Source organism: Lithobates pipiens, unplaced genomic scaffold, assembly GCF_037356315.1.
Source record: "Lithobates pipiens isolate NorthernLeopardFrog02 unplaced genomic scaffold, aLitPip1_a1.2 Scaffold_18, whole genome shotgun sequence".
NCBI lineage: Eukaryota > Metazoa > Chordata > Amphibia > Anura > Ranidae > Lithobates > Lithobates pipiens.
The window spans coordinates 137,141,060-137,157,854 of NW_027507758.1; the positions used below are offsets into that span (position 1 = coordinate 137,141,060).

The following is a 16,795-nucleotide window of genomic DNA, read 5'->3' on the forward strand; positions in this document are numbered from 1 at the left end:
CTGAGGGGTAGGCATCCGCCAGACCTTCCGCCAATTCGCAGCACCAAACAGAGGCTGGCTGTGAACGTTCAACCAAGCCGCACCAGCCAGCTGACTAGCGAGGATCACGGGAACCGCCAGAGCTTAGTTCAAATCAGCGCGGCGTTGCTGGAGCTCTCCGTGGGCCAATAGCATTGTACGTAGCCCAGCATCGAGAGCGCGAGGAGGGGGAGACAGAGCGAGGCTCTCAGGAGATCCGGCGTGCGGCTGCTCCTACGTCATGGCGCTCCGCCCCCCGGCCACTCAAGCAGGGCTTCCTTGTATGGGAAATCTGCACTAGTTGTGAACAGCACTCCCCGGCTGGCTGCAGCTGCCTGACTCCACTGCCCGTGACATCATAGTTCTTACTGCTGGCTCTGCACCCATCCCAGACTGCACATTGCCAGTCCTCTCAGGTGTGCCTCCCCAGTCCTCCCGACTGTGCTTGCCACTCACCGACCCTCCTGGCCACACATACACTGGTGGTTTCCATCCTGAAGACTTGCCCGACAGTGCTAGCTCCTGCTGCCCTCTCTGACTCCTCTCTGTGCCTCCTGTCCAGATCCTTAATGCATTCTTGAAGGGATCCTTCCTGCACCCAAGGCCCAGGCCTGGGGTGCGCCCTCAAAGGCCCAGATAGCCTAGCACTCCATCCTCAGGTCTTCTACCTGAAAACAACCCCCTTGTTGGACTATATCAAGGAGGACTGCCCCCTGCCAATCCTAAATGGGAATTGGTCATGGCTCCCCGAGACACCTCAGACAGCTCTTTTCCCCTCCTCTCTTCTACAATCCTCTGGAAGCCAGAGGGAGGTAACCCAAAAGTGATGCTATCTGTGAGTCACCAGCCTACTCCGAGCCAATCCCAGCCCATCAAAACAAACAGGCCTAGCTTCCAGCTAAGCCCGCCTAAATTTACCTATATTCACCACTGGTGAATACTCTGATACCCCTAACTAAAATCCAGTGAACCAATTGGCTTCAGAAGTCACCTAATTAGTAAGTGAGTCCACCTGTGTGTAATTTAATCTCAGTATAAATACAGCTCTTCTGTGAAGCCCTCAGAGGTCTATGATGCTGCGTACACACGATCGGAATTCCGGCCAGAAAAAGACAGATGAGAGCTTTTCATCGGAAGATGCGACCGTGTGTATGCTCCATCGGAATTTAGCTGTCCGAATTTCCGCCAGCCAAAAATTGTTAGCATGTTCTCAATTTTCCAGATGGAAAAACTCGATAATTCCGATCGTGTGTATGCAATTCCGACACTCTAAAAATCACACATGCTCAGAATCAACTACGAGACAGAAGCTATTGGCTACTGACTATTGAAGTTCCTTTTTCTAGTCACGTCGTACGTGTTGTACGTCACCGCGTTATAAATGATCGGAATTTGATGTGACCGTGTGTAGGCAAGACAGCTTGAGCCGAATTCGGTCGGAATTCCGTTGGGCAAACCATCAGAGCATTTCCAACGAGAATTCCGATCGTGTGTACGTGGCATTAGAGAACCTTAGTGAACAAATAGCATCACGAAGACCAAGAAACACACCAGACAGGTCAGGGATAAAGAGAGAAGCAGCCAAGAGTCCCATGGTAACTCAGGAGGAGCTGCAGAGATCCACAGCTCAGGTGGGAGAATCTGTTCAGAGGACAATTATTAGTCATTCACTCCACAAATCTGGCCTTTATGGAAGAGTGGCAAAAAAAAAGCCATTGTTGAAAGAAAGTCATAGAAAGTCCAGTTTGCAGTTTTTGCGAGAAGCCATGTGAGGGACACAGCAAACCTGTGGAAGAAGGTGCTGTGGTCAGATGAGACCAAAATTTAAAAGCAAAACACTATGTGTGTCAGAAAACAAACACCGCACATGACCCTGAACGCACCATCCCCACCATGGAACATAGTGGTGGCAACATCATATTGTGGGATGCTTTTCATCAGCAGGTACAGGGAAGCTGGTCAGAGATAACGGAGCCAAATACAGGGCAATCTTAGAAGAAAACCTGTTAGAGTCAGCAAAAGATTTGAGACTGGCGTGGAGGTTCACCTTTCAGCAGGACAACGACCCTAAACATACAACCAGAGCTACAATGGAATGGTATAGATCAAAGCATATTCATATTCATGTGTTAGAATGACCCAGTCAAAGTCCAGACTTAAATCCAATTGAGAATCTGTTGTAAGACTTGAAAATTGCTGTTCACAGATGCTCTCCATCCAATCTGACAGGGCCTTTGGTATTTTTCAAAGAATAATGGGCAAAAAGTCTCTCTCTAGATGTGCAAAGCTGGTAGAGACATCCCAAAAAGACTTTCAGCTATAATTGCAGCAAAAGGTGGTTCTACAAAGTATTGACTCAGGGGGTCTGAATACAAATGGAGCCACACTTTTCAAATATTTATATGTAAAAAAACATAAAACTATTTATCAACGTTTTCCTTCCACTTTACAATTATGGGCCACTTTTTGTTGGTCTAGCACAGTGATGGCAAACCTTGGCACCCCAGATGTTTTGGAACTACATTTCCCATGATGCTCATATACTCTGCAATGTAGTTGAGCATCATGGGAAATGTAGTTCCAAAACATCTGGGGTGCCAAGGTTCACCATCACTGGTCTAGCACATAAAATCCACATAAAAGGGGTGTATGAATACTTTTTCAAGGCACTGTATATTGTAGGTATACACTATATTCACAAAATCACACAGAAATAGCTTATTTTATTTCTGGATTTTAAGGATAAACACACAGATATTTTAAATCAAGTATTGTCTGTTTCATGAAACAACTAGGATTCTTGAAAGGTTTGATTTAAATTATAGGAGGACTCCCTTTCAAGTTTTTCACATTTCCCACAATGTATATGTAGCGCCACCCCCGAATGAGCCGCTTGGTGACTTTGGATTCTCTAATCTCCGCCTCAACTCCAAGAATGACCTCAGCCCCTCTGACACACCTGGTTTAATAAAATTACTGCAAACACATTTAAGGACACATGGGGTAAATCCTGTTATCCTGGCTGTGGATTATCACCAAAAATAGACACACACTTGGTAGTGATAAACAAGTTGAATATATTAGCATGGTTTAAAGTATATGGAAACTTACAACACTGTTAAACCTTGCTACAAGTAGCTAATACATTAAAAAAGACAACCTTCAATATTTAGCAACTGCAGGTATAGAAAGGGCAGTAATCTATATGCCCTTAACACAGGTGCTGAGAGGTAGGAGAGAAGACTTGTCAACTTTTCAGCTCCTTCTGGGCCACAAACACCTTTGAGAGGCAATAACACAACGAAAAGAAAAGGGTTACACAAGTACAGTGAGCACAGTTCTGTAATGTTGCAAGTCCTTAGGTGAAGAATACTAGTGTCTTCTGCTAGCAGTAGCAAATGGTGGGGCCCTTGTTTTAAAAGAGTAGGCTTAAACAAGCTTGCATGGAGCAGTAACTGTTTAGAATGTTCCCTTAGGTAGAGATATAAAAGGGCAAACTACTAGAGATGGCAGCTCCAAACAAGTTTCAGTATGGTGTCAAGAAGGATGTTGGCTTTGCACCCTCTCACCAATCCTCTGTGCGATGATACAGCGATAATCCCAGGTGCTGGTTCAGGCTCCTGATGCTCCTAGTGATGTTGTAAGGCACTGAATCCCCTTTTGAGGGTCAATGACTGGTAGCAAAACCCTCAAGGTAAGGAGGGATCGGCCAACCCGATGCCTGGATGGATATTGCGTTCCCTGGAACGGCGTGGGTCATCTCCACTGAGCTGGGTGCTGCTTGGGTCACTGATCAGGTTTCCTGAGCTTAACGGTGGCAGAACGTGTGGGTGACACAGCTCCTGGCTCCCTTCTATCTCCTTGCAGCATTCTCCCGGTCGTTACAGGAAAAACGTGTCTGTCTCTCTCTCTCTGGTGGAGTTCCACAACACAGTCTGGTTACCTCACCACACTCTCTCCCTCTTGACAGTCTCTGGAAAGGCTTGGCTTTCTCTCTCTATAATAGGTCACACACTCTCTGGTGTCAGTGTGTGTCTCTCTCTCCTTTAGCCTGATACTGGTACCTCAGCCCGCTCTCCTCAGACAGCTCTCCCTCCTTAATAATAGGTCACACACTCTCTGGTGTCAGTGTGTGTCTCTCTCTCCCCTCAGCTACAAAAATCCCTCTCACAGCATTTTTCTCTCACTCTCCTCACATCCCTCCTTTTTCCCAGGCTTCAGGATATCCCTCTTCCTCTGTTGGGGCACACAGTCCCTGGTGTCAGCGTGTGTCTCTCTCCTCACCCTGCACCTCAGTTTCTTCTTCTCACACACTCCTCCTCTCCTCACTGTTAAGTGTCACTGTGTTCCAGCAAAGGACTTTTTGAGCCTTGGTATCACCCTATCTTTTAAGAAATCTGCTTTCCTCTGTCTCCTGTCAGCACTCTCTCTTTCTTTTAACTCAGGACTTCCCTCTCTTCCATCCCCTCCTGACTTCCTTGAAATTTCCTCTATTTGACCGCTGAATAGATGGGTATGCATGGCACTCCTCCAGGGCTCTTAATAGGACATTGTCTTGGCTGACAGGTAACCACCACACTTTATGCTACCTAACTATAAATTTGCCTAATTACTTTCTGGGTGTTCTGGCTTCATGATGCCTGCGTGCCTCTTAGCCTTTATACATCCTAATGTCTTATGTACCTTTTGCAGCATCGATGGCCATTAAGTTAGTTATCTAATAGTGGACTTGGTATCTGATATTCAGCAAACAGCACAGTGTCCTTACAAGTTTGATCAAACCATCTTAACCTTGATGCCCTGTTTCTATGTGATTGGTGATTGGCTTCGTGGTAAGCCGACTCGCTTCTACTGTAATCTCTTTTCTCCTCTTTGGTTGGGAATTAAGGATAATTAGCCCGGTGGTGGTCCCCTGTATGTTGTATTTTTTTTCTTTTTTCTTCCTCCCCTAATTTATGCTTCCCTCCCCCTTTCCTTCTCCCTTCTTTTCCCCCCTCCCTCTCCCCGTCCCCCCCCCCGCGTTTTTTCCTTCCCCCTCCCCCTCTTCCTCCCCCCCCCGCTTTCCTTCTCTTTTTCCCTCTTTCCCATCCCCCCCTTTTTTCTATGTCTTCTCCCTCCCTTTTCCCCTTTTCCCCTCCCTGCTTTCCACCCCCCTCCTTATCCTGCCCTCTTCCTCCCCCCCCTATTTCTTTCCTCCCCCTTTCCTTTCCCCGGTTCTCTCCCTCTCCCCCCCCCCCCCTCTCTCCTTACTGTTCTCTACACATTTTCTAATTGTTATTGAATGCATTTGGATGCACGGTGTTCACGGTTGGTTAACACCTTTTTCATATATATACTTATATATTATCTTTTGATGTGAGTCTCCTGGCCTAACCGCCTTCTCCAATTTTACACTGCTAGGATGATATGCAGCCACTTGGATTTTATTCCAATGTGGTTCTTATGATTTATTGCACTCGTTTTTGAAACTAACCCCACCTTTCTTTCACTCCACTGGTCCACCATCATGAGGGCTTTCTTTCTGCCCCAGGTTCCTTCCCCCCCCTCCTTTTCCTCCCCCCCCCTTTTTTCCCCTCCCTAACCCAAGGTATATATTCTTTATTTATATTGGTAATTTATTATAACCTTATCTACTCAGAGCCAGCCCTTACCAATCCCCCTTGTCCACCGTGGGGGGAATTTACGGACCTCTCTGCCTGCAGCCTGTTCCTTGAAGTGGGGTGAGCTGATCTCCTTTTTAAATACATAGGGAATATACTTGTGTGAAATGAATAATATTGTGATAACTGAATTGCTCATGTATATTTTTTTATGTATTGTGAGGGGTTAGCTCGGCAGCGGGTGTGTGTGACCCCCTGGATGGGTTCACAACACAAAATCAGGCACAGCAGACAGCGTTGTAGGTGCAAAAAACAAAAGATGCAATTTATTTATGCTACATGCAGTGATACATATAACAGCCAAACAAAAAATAAAACATGAAAATAAATCCTGGTCAGCTTGACCTCTAACTACACACTTAGATTCCCTGTCTAACAACTGAGTGCAGCCTTGTGCTGCACCAGTCCCTGTCTCTGTTGTAGAGGGTTGCCACACAGGCGTTAACTCACCGCACAGAACAGATATCACACTCCCCAGTCTATACAACACAAAACTGGTTCCAGGATGGAGCATCTCCCTAAGCATGCTGTTTTTTTTTGTAGAGGTCTTAATGAGCCCACTTACTTTAGCTGGGCTCATTAACTCTTCCCCTCTAATTGTAAAGGTCTGCATAAAGCCTGAATCTAGGGCACACATATTTCCCATCCTGGATACAACCAGGTGACTTTACCTGCGTGCTGCCACATACCCCCCCTCTTGTTTCAACCTTGGGGTTGTAACACAAGCAGTCAGACACGCATGTATCCGAGACAAAGCATCCACATTCCCCATTTTAACACCAGGGCGATGCTTAACTGTAAAGTTAAATTCTTGTAGGGCCAGGAACCACCTATTTACCCTTCTATTGGTCTCCTTGTTCTGAGCCATCCACTTTAAAGGAGCGTGATCAGTCACCAGGTCAAAGTGCCTACCTAGCAGATAGTACCGAAGGGAATCTAGAGCCCACTTCACTGCTAAACATTCCTTCTCAATCGTGGCGTAATTTACCTCATGGGACTTCAACTTCCTGCTGAGGTAAATGACTGGGTGCTCTTCCCCGTTCCAGACCTGGGATAACACCGCTCCTAACCCAACGTCTGATGCATCAGTTTGTACAACAAAGTCCTTAGAGAAGTCTGGTGAGTACAACACTGGCTGGCTACATAAGGCTGTTTTTAAGGACTGAAATGCTTCTTCAGCCTCTGGGGACCATTTAACCATGACCGACTCTTTCCCTTTTGTCAGGTTGGTGAGGGGCACAGCCTGAGAAGCAAAATGGGGAATGAATCGTCGATAATAGCCAGCGATTCCCAGAAAGGCTCATACCTGTTTCTTGCTGTTGGGACGTGGCCAACTCTGTATGGCCTCGACTTTATTGACTTGTGGTTTTATCACCCCCCTCCCAATAGTGTTCCCAAGATATTTGGCCTCCTCCTGTCCAATGGTACACTTCTTTGGATTGGCCGTAAACCCAGCTTCCCGGATAGAGTCTAGGACTGCTTGTACTTTCGGCAAATGTGAGACCCAGTCTGTGCTATGGATAATCACATCATCCAGGTAAGCTGCAGCATATTTCTGATGGGGCCTCAGAATCCTATCCATTTTCCGCTGGAATGTTGCCGGTGCATTCTGTAACCCAAACGGCATTCTCTTATATTGGAATGCCCCATCTGGGGTTACAAACGCAGTTTTCTCCTTGGCCGACTCGGCCAGGGGAATTTGCCAATACCCTTTGGTGAGATCAAGAGTTGTCATATATCGGGCTGTTCCCAGCCGGTCAATCAACTCATCTATACGCGGCATGGGGTAGGTGTCAAATTTTGTAACTTTATTTAATTGTCGAAAATCGTTACAAAACCACCAGCTCCCATCAGGTTTGGGCACTAGTACGATAGGACTGGACCAGTCACTCTGGGACTCCTCTATCACACCCAATTCCAACATCCTTTGAACCTCCCCACGTATTGCCTCCCGTCGGGCCTCTGGTATTCTATAAGGTTTTAGTTTTACCCTTTCTCCTGGCGGGGTGATAATGTCATGCTCTACGCCAGATGTTTGTCCCGGAAGCTCAGAGAAAATCTCTTTGTTACGAAGTACAAACTCTTTAACCTCCTGTTGTTGGGGTTTCGATAAGGTGTCTGCTATTCCAACCTCAGGAACTAAGCAATCAGGCTGTACTTGTGACAAAGTCTCTGCGACTAGGGATTCCCTATCCCTCCAGGCTTTCAGCAGATTGACGTGATGGATCTGCTCCGGCTTTCGCCTTCCTGGCTGTCTAACCCTGTAGTTCACCTCACTAATTTTTTCAATTACTTCATATGGACCTTGCCATTTGGCCAGAAATTTGCTTTCAACCGTAGGGACTAGCACCAAGACCCTATCCCCCGGGGAAAAAGTACGGGTCTTGGCCCCACGGTTGTACACTCTCTGCTGTGCTAACTGCGCTTGGGTTAAATGTTCCTTTACAATTGGCATTACCTGTGCAATTCTATCTTGCATCAGGGCGACATGCTCAATCACGCTCCTGTGAGGAGAACTCTCATTTTCCCAAGTTTCCTTGGCGATATCCAGCAGCCCTCTTGGGTGTCTCCCATAGAGCAACTCGAAGGGTGAGAAACCCGTAGAGGATTGGGGTACCTCCCTAATGGCAAACATTAGATAGGGTATTAGACAGTCTCAATTCTTTCCATCTCTATCCACCACCTTCTTTAACATTTGTTTAAGGGTTTTGTTGAATCTTTCAACCAACCCATCTGTTTGGGGGTGATACACAGATGTACGCAATTGCGTCACTTTGTACAACTTGCATAATTCTTTCATAACCCGGGACATAAAGGGTGTACCTTGGTCCGTAAGCAGTTCCTTACAAATACCCACACGGCTAAAAACAAGAGATAGCTCTTTGGCTATGGTTTTGGCCGAGGTATTTTGGAGAGGAATTGCTTCCGGATAACGGGTGGCATAGTCCAATATAACCAAAATGTACTGATGCCCCCTGGCGGACTTCATTATCGGACCTACCAAATCCATTGCGATCCTTTCAAAGGGGACCTCAATGATAGGAAGAGGTACCAGCGGGTTACGGAAATGTGGCATAGGTGCCAACTTCTGACACACAGGGCAGGAGGAACAATAATTTTCTATTTCCTTCATGACCCCAGGCCAATAGAATCTCTGTAATATCCTCTCTCTGGTTTTCTCTGTCCCCAGATGACCTCCCAGAATGTGCCCATGAGCCAATTCTAACACCAACTTCCTGTAAGGTTTGGGCACTACAAGTTGCTCAATGGTTTCTTCTGCCCTTTGAGCCACTCGATACAGCAGGTCCCTTTCCATAGTGAAGTAAGGATAAGTGCAAGTCTTATCTGGGTTCACTAACTCGCCATCTATTTTCACCACATTTTCCCGTGCCTTTATTAGGGTGGGGTCTTTTAACTGTTCTGTGGCAAAATTTTCCCTGTGAACCTCAAGATCCGAAAACTCCACAGACGGCATGTTTTCATCTGAGGATGTTGGCTCCCCCCCAGTTTCTCGAGTTTCCCCCGCCAATACCGACAAGGGAAATTCAGGAGAGTCCTCACCACTCCCAGAGGAATTCTGGTCATCTTCCTGGTTTATAGGGGCACCAGTGGGGGGCTCAGGACAATCCCAGAGTTCCCAGAATTTTGGAAAATCCCTTCCCACAATAGCATCATGTGGTAAGTGAGACACTAACCCCACCTGATGAGAGAGGTTACCTTTGGGGGTCTCAAAAAACACTGAAGTTACAGGATACTCTCGGGTGTCCCCATGCACACAAATAACAACCACCCTGTTCTTCCCAGAGACCTCTGTAGTAACTAATTCAGCTTTTATCAATGTTACCAGGCTACCTGAATCCAGCAACACATCAACATTTCTACCATTAATACACATTTTACATAAATGTTTCTCAGGTCCCCGAATGGCAGTGCATGCAACTGTCGCAAACAGCGACTGACGTCTCTCCCTTATAAAGTCACATTGCATAGGCTCATCCACAACTGGGCAATTGGCTGCAATATGTCCCTCTTGCTGGCAGCGGTAGCAAATAATCTTTTTCGCTGTCTCTTGCAGCATGGGCTTCCTGGGCTGCTCCCGCCAGACCTTAGGTAGAACTCCCACCCTCTCACTCTCTCCACCCTCACCCCTTGGAGTCATCTTACCCGCCACTGGGAATGATCTGGTCTTAGGGTGGAAAGTCCGTGAGTCCCTGGAAGAGGTGGTCAGGTTCTCTGTAGCCAAGTACCTCTCAACCAGATCCACAAGTTTATCTGCATTTTCTGGGTCTCCATGGCTTACCCATTTTTGGATGGCAGTAGGAAGAGCTCTCAGGAAACGATCCATAACAACACGTTCCACAATGTTTGGTGCGGTCAAAGTCTCTGGCTGCAGCCACTTCCTACTCAGGTGAATGAGATCATACATTTGAGACCTGGGGGGTTTTCCAACCTGAAAAGTACAATTATGCACACGCTGAGCCCGGACGGCCAGGGTGACACCCAGCCGTGCCAATATTTCTGTTTTTAGCACCACATAGTCTTTTGCTTGGTCAGGCTCTAGGTCATAATAAGCTTTCTGCGATTCCCCAGTTAACAGAGGGGCCACCAGTCCAGCCCATTGCTCCTTAGGCCACTTTTCCCTTTCAGCAGTCCTTTCAAATGTGGTCAAAAACACCTCCGGATCATCCTCTCCAGTCATTTTTGTCAATAAACGGCTCACACCAAAGGATGCGGTATTATTGTAACCACTTGCTTCATTGGTCTGCGGACGTTGCTGTATTAATGTCTCTATTTTCTGTTGAAAATTCTGCTCTTGCTTCTGCAACAGGTCTATGAAGCGGGCTTCAGATTGCTGCTGGGCTTGTTGCTGAGCTTCCAGACTCTGCAGGTGAGCTTTCTGCTGAGCTGCAAGGCTCTTTTGTAAAGCCGCATTTGTTTGCTGCTGATTTGCATTTGCTTGCTGCTGGTTTGCATTTGCTAGAGCCAGCTGTCTCAGTATCTCCTCCATGCTGGCCTTTAAAAAAATTTAAAAAAAACTGCCAAAATTCTCCACCAACTGTGAGGGGTTAGCTCGGCAGCGGGTGTGTGTGACCCCCTGGATGGGTTCACAACACAAAATCAGGCACAGCAGACAGCGTTGTAGGTGCAAAAAACAAAAGATGCAATTTATTTATGCTACATGCAGTGATACATATAACAGCCAAACAAAAAATAAAACATGAAAATAAATCCTGGTCAGCTTGACCTCTAACTACACACTTAGATTCCCTGTCTAACAACTGAGTGCAGCCTTGTGCTGCACCAGTCCCTGTCTCTGTTGTAGAGGGTTGCCACACAGGCGTTAACTCACCGCACAGAACAGATATCACACTCCCCAGTCTATACAACACAAAACTGGTTCCAGGATGGAGCATCTCCCTAAGCATGCTGGGGTTTTTTGTAGAGGTCTTAATGAGCCCACTTACTTCAGCTGGGCTCATTAACTCTTCCCCTCTAATTGTAAAGGTCTGCATAAAGCCTGAATCTAGGGCACACATATTTCCCATCCTGGATACAACCAGGTGACTTTACCTGCGTGCTGCCACAGTATATATTGCTTAATGTTTGTGATATTTTCATATAGATATCCTCCTGAAGAAGCGGGCCTTTCCCGCGAAACTAGTCGAGGAAAATTTTGTGCACCTGTTATGGTTGAATGTTTCCTGTGGAGACTCCGTCAGGAACACTCTAACTGTGATGTGCATATTATTGTATTTCTTCAAGTGATATTCTGTCATTGTTTTGTTTTGTTTTATATCTTTATTAAAATTATTATCGATTTTAAATTTTACTAGTGTTTGTCCATTACCAAGTACCAGTATAGTCCAATCCATTATATGGCTGAATGGAACTACATATGGGGTTGGTGTGAGCGACTACCTGGTATTCCCATTCAAGCCTTTTCCTTTAAAAGAACCTTTCCCTGCCGCTAGCATCGTCCCCACCAGGTGGGGTACCTGTCCCTACTCTACCTACTCGCAAAATGCACAACAAACCTGTGAGCCAGGGCCTTAAAACGGCTCTGTCTGACCCAAAATGGCTGAAAGAGTCACATGGCTCAGCAGCATCCAATCTGATAGCCTCCCCAGTGACCCAGGAAACCATAGAGGAACCTTGTTCCTCTTGACATTATCTCCAACTGCAGTGCCGCTGCAGAAGAGGGCCACCTGCAGTGGAGAAAGTAGACTGCACCTGTCTACATACTAGCAGATTTAAATACACAAACAAATTGAAGCTAAACTCCAGATAACATTATATAAGCAGTTATAGCAAGCTATCTTTTTCCTTTTGAAGTTTTACATAAATAAATAAAAGCTGATCACTGTAGAAAGCCCTACCTGTGTTAAATGGTTTGTCTTATCGTGTAACTGCAAGAGATCTTGTTGTTTTGAAAAACAACAGACTTACTGACTGGATAACCAAGTGAAAATAGAAGGAAGAAAGCCTTAAAAAGAAATTCAGCCATCACATCTAATTGGTAAGATGCAATATAATAAATGTTTGCTTTCTGCTTTAAACATGCTTGTCATGTTCTTTCCTGTGTCTTTAGGTTTTCGTGTGCTGTCATTTACCAAGGACTTATTATGCATATGGGATCCACGGGTGAAAACATTTACTTAGACTTTTTTATCTCTGCTATGGTGGAATTCCCTGCAGCATTTATAATAATAGTTACAGTGGATCGCATTGGACGCCGATATCCGTGGGCAGTGGGTTGTTTTGTGACAGGTCTGGCCTGCCTTGTTACAGCCTTAATTCCTGAAGGTAAGTCTGTAAGATACTTATGAAGGACAAATCCATGCGCTTCCACTATTGGCTTCCAATTTAGAAGTACAGTGTTTCCACTCTACCTGCTGCATCCATAGATACCATCAGCTTATATGCATAAATGAATTAATGTAGCTACAATGTGTATAGACCACCTGGCACCTCTGAACATGGTTAGTTATTTGCAGTATGGGATTACCTAGGTGCAAATATTAAGTTCTTTTTTATAGTAAAAATGTCAGAAACCCAAGCAATTCAAACTAAGCATATAAAGCAAAAACATGTGTAAATAAGGTATAGGGTTATAGAGAAGTATACTTTACACCAGGTTTTTTTAAATAGTATTATCAATATATAGAGCGGGTAAAATAAGTATTGAACACATCACCATTTTTCTAGGTAAATATGTTTCTAAAAGTGCAATTTTCACCACGAGTCGGTGACAACCCATGCAATCTATACATAGAAAAAAAACAAAACAAATAAGTTCAGAAATTAAGTTATGTGTAATAAAATAAAAAATGACACAGGGAAAAGGTATTGAACACGCTAACTGAATTTTTTTTAATACTTCGTACAAAATCCTTTGTAAGTAATGACAGCTTTAAGATGCCTCCTGCATGGAGAAACTGGTCGCATTCAATGCTCAGGTGTGATTTCGTCCCATTCTTCCACACAAACAGTCCTCAAATCTTAAAGGTTCCAAGGGCTTCTTCTATGATCTTCTATGATCTATAGTTCTTTCCATAGATTTTCTATTGGTTTCAAGTCAGGTGATTGGCTGACCATTCTAGCAGCTTTATTTTCTTTCTTTAAAACCAACTGAGAGTTTCCTTGGCTTTGTGTTTGGGGTCATTGTATTGCTGAAATGTCCATCCTTGTTTCATCTTCATCATCCTGGTAGATGGCAGCAGATTTTTATCAAGATGTCTTGGTACATTTTTCCATTCATCCTTCCTTCAGGCATATAAATGTTGCCAGTACCGTATGCTGAAAAACAGCCCCACACCATGATGTTCCCACCTCCAAACTTCACTGTTGGTTTGGTGTTTTTGAGGGGGTTGTGCAGTGCCATTTGACCTCCAAACACAGTGTGTATTATGGCATCCAAAGAGTTCTATTTTGGTCTCATCTGACCAGACTATATTCCTCCAGTATTTCACACCTGTCTAAATGTTGTGCAGCTATCTTTAAATGATCTTCAACATGCTTTTTCATCAGCAATGGAGTCTTGTGTGGTGAGCGTGCATACAAGCCATGACGGTTGAGTGCATTACTTATTGTTTTCATTGAAACAATTGTACCTGCTAATTCCAGGTCTTTCTGAAGCTCTCCACAAATGGACCTTGGCTCTTGGACAACTCTTCTGATAATTCTTTTCACTCCTCTGTCAGAAATCTTGTAGGGAGCACCTGGTCGTGGCTTGTTTACGGTGAAATTATGTTCTTTACACTTCCGGATTATGGCCCCAACAGTGCTCACTGCAATATTCAAAAGGTTAGAAATCCTTCTGTAATCAATGCCATCAGTATGTTTGGCAACAATAAGGTTTGCAAGATTTTTGGACTCAAGCGGATGGGGCGGAGCACCTTGACGTAGGGCGTGCTGGGAACTCCCCTGCATCCCGACCTGCTGGAAACCCCCCGGTCGAACGAGCCCTGCGGCAGGAGATAAGGAGATATGGAGAGAGAGGATAACCTCTAGATAAGACGCCGTAGGAGCTCAAGTCCGTGCCCCACTGCTTTGGATATGGAAGTGCAGGAGACGGCCATCAGCTCTGCAGCACACGCAGCCCTCCCCTCCCTCCCCCGTTCGCTGTGAGAGGAGCAGTGACAAATGTTGTCAAGTCTCTGGGAGCAACGGAGAGTGGAGAGACTGAAGCCGTTCGGTTTGGAGAAGCGCCACGCATCCTGGGGACGGCGGAGGAGGTAATAAGGAGCCTCTGTGAGGACGGCGGGGCCACGCTTTTTTTTGGATAGCCGAGGCACGCTGGCAAGGAGCGGTGCTTCAACCCCTCAGGGAGAGGACAGAGGACCGAGTAGATTGGCTTCAGCAGAGTAGTACGGGGGAGAGAAAGAGGACGGGGAATCAGCATGTGTGCAGCACGGGAGTGGTGAGTGCTGTATACAAGAGACTGTAAATGTAACCCCGTGTTAAGAGGCATTACATCTGCTCTGAGAGAAGGCTAGGCTGTATCTGATGGCGGGATCTCTGTTGAACTGATTTATAGTTTGGAATGCCACTTTCAAGTAGTTTCATAAACTTTCACTCTGATGCTTATACGTCTTAAAATTGCCCAGTACGGACATTGGGAGATTATTGCAGAGATGGTAGTATTGTGACCTCCCCTGTTTTCTTGTTCTTTTTTTTTTTTTTTTTTTCCCGACTTTTCCTGACTTAAAAGCAGTAACAGAAATATAAGGGTATAACCTGGACAGCTGGGCAAGAATCGTGTGTTTTTTTTTTTTTTTTTTTTTATCTCTACCGTTACTAGTAATTAAAAACCATTCCGGTGATCAGATACGGGATTAAAGATTGAATATCGCGCTGTGGAAGCGGAGGAGGTGCCCAAACTCCCAAGAAGAGAACTTAAGGACAACCTAAGAAGGGGTGGGGAGCACCCGAGAATCGACCCACTAAACTGGGAGCAATAGATATTAGAGATTATTACAAATATTAAGGACTTATTTTTACTATAAAGGTCTCTCATCTGGAAGTAGTGACGTGTCTATTTTGCCCTTTTCTCGTTTTTTTTTTTTTTTTTTTTTTATTGGTAAAGAATAGAGTGACTTTGAGGTGTCAAGAATAATCTAAAGACATTGAGAGACATTTTTTTTTTTTTTTTTCAGCTCTCAGTATTAATTAACTATTTATTTATCTTGCTATTTTTTTTTTTTTTTTGTTTTTGTCATTAAGGGATATGTTATGTTATGTTATGTCAAGAGATGCTAAGAGATAATGTGATCTGAACAGAAGGTGATTTTCGGGAGGAAGGAGTGGCTGATCTTTTTCAGGTGATTCTTGTCAGGCTAGGAGTAGAGAAGAGTTTGGCAAAAGATACGTTTTTGTGTAGCTGTGGGGGGTTCTTTCTTTTTTTTTTTTCTCCCTCCCACCCCACTCTTCGACTTATTGTTTAGAGGGGGGTTTAGTGAAGGTGGGTGATCCCTCCCTACGCTCCCTAGATTGAGGGTAGTACCTAAGCTAAAATAGTACGTAAGGGCCCAACATCATAAATAAGAAATAAGAAAAGATAGAGTATCTTCAGGAAAAGGGTCGCGTTTGTTCTCTGTTTTGTTCTTTTGTTCTTTGTATTAAGTGTTTTTTGTATTAAGGTCTTACGGAGTATCAACTGTAGTTAGATAAAATGAGGGGGAAGACAGGTAAATCCGGTAAAAATATACCGCCGACCTCCAGTCCAGGAGGAATCCAGCGGTATATGGCAAGTAACACCAGTGTAATAGAAGATGACCAGGGTAGCCCCAAATCAGGAGTACCCCGGAGATCAGGTGCAACTAGACAGAAGACCTTGGAAGATAGCAAAGGGGTGAAAGTAAATGGAGCCAAGACTGTAGGACCAAAAGACAGAGCTGGTAATTCACAAATGAGCCCTATTAAATTACAGCAGGGAAGGGAGGAGTTAAAGGGAGCAGAATCCCACCCCCAAGAAGAAGTTTCATCAATAAAGGAGATGCTGGTAGAGATGTTCTCAAAAATGGAAGCATCTTTAAAAGCAGAAATATCGGGGGTAAGGGCAGATATAGGGCTAGTCCTGGAAAGAGTAGAGGAGATTGAGGAAAGGTTGGATACCCAAGACAAAAGGTTAGATGAAGTAACGGAACAAATGATAAATCTGCAGAGAGCGAACAGAACCCTCCAATATAAATTGGAGGATCAAGAAAACCGAAGTAGGAGGAAAATATACGTATTAAAGGCCTCCCGGATAAATATGGCAATGGGGAATTAAAGAACATAGTTCAACAGCTATTTAACCCGCTGTTAGGAAGAGAATCCAATGAAAACCTAAAGATAGACAGAGTGCACAGGATTACACGTCAGGGGACAAGGACAGAGAATCCAAGAGATGTGATCGTAAGGCTACACTATGCAGAAGAGAAAGTGCAAATAATGGGGAAGTTAAGGACGCTCGCAGGGGTGTCCCATGAAGGTGTAGAATTACAAGTGTACTCAGATCTAGCAATGGAGACTCTAGCAAGAAGGAGGTTATTAAAACCTCTCACTGAATGGATGGTAGCCTCAGGGATAGCATATCAGTGGGGTTTCCCAGCTTGTCTGAAAGGAAATAAAGATGG

At 44.9% G+C, this 16,795-nt stretch overlaps 1 protein-coding gene across 1 annotated transcript in view; it reads left to right on the plus strand.

The window, feature by feature from the left end:
- LOC143987454 (solute carrier family 22 member 2-like) overlaps nucleotides 1–16,795 on the plus strand; it is a 74,883-nt gene that overhangs the window by 36,808 nt on the left and 21,280 nt on the right. The window contains exon 7 of the mRNA XM_077486171.1: nucleotides 12,268–12,482. Coding sequence (XP_077342297.1) covers nucleotides 12,268–12,482 — 215 coding nt within the window. The remainder of the gene's footprint in view (nucleotides 1–12,267; nucleotides 12,483–16,795) is intronic.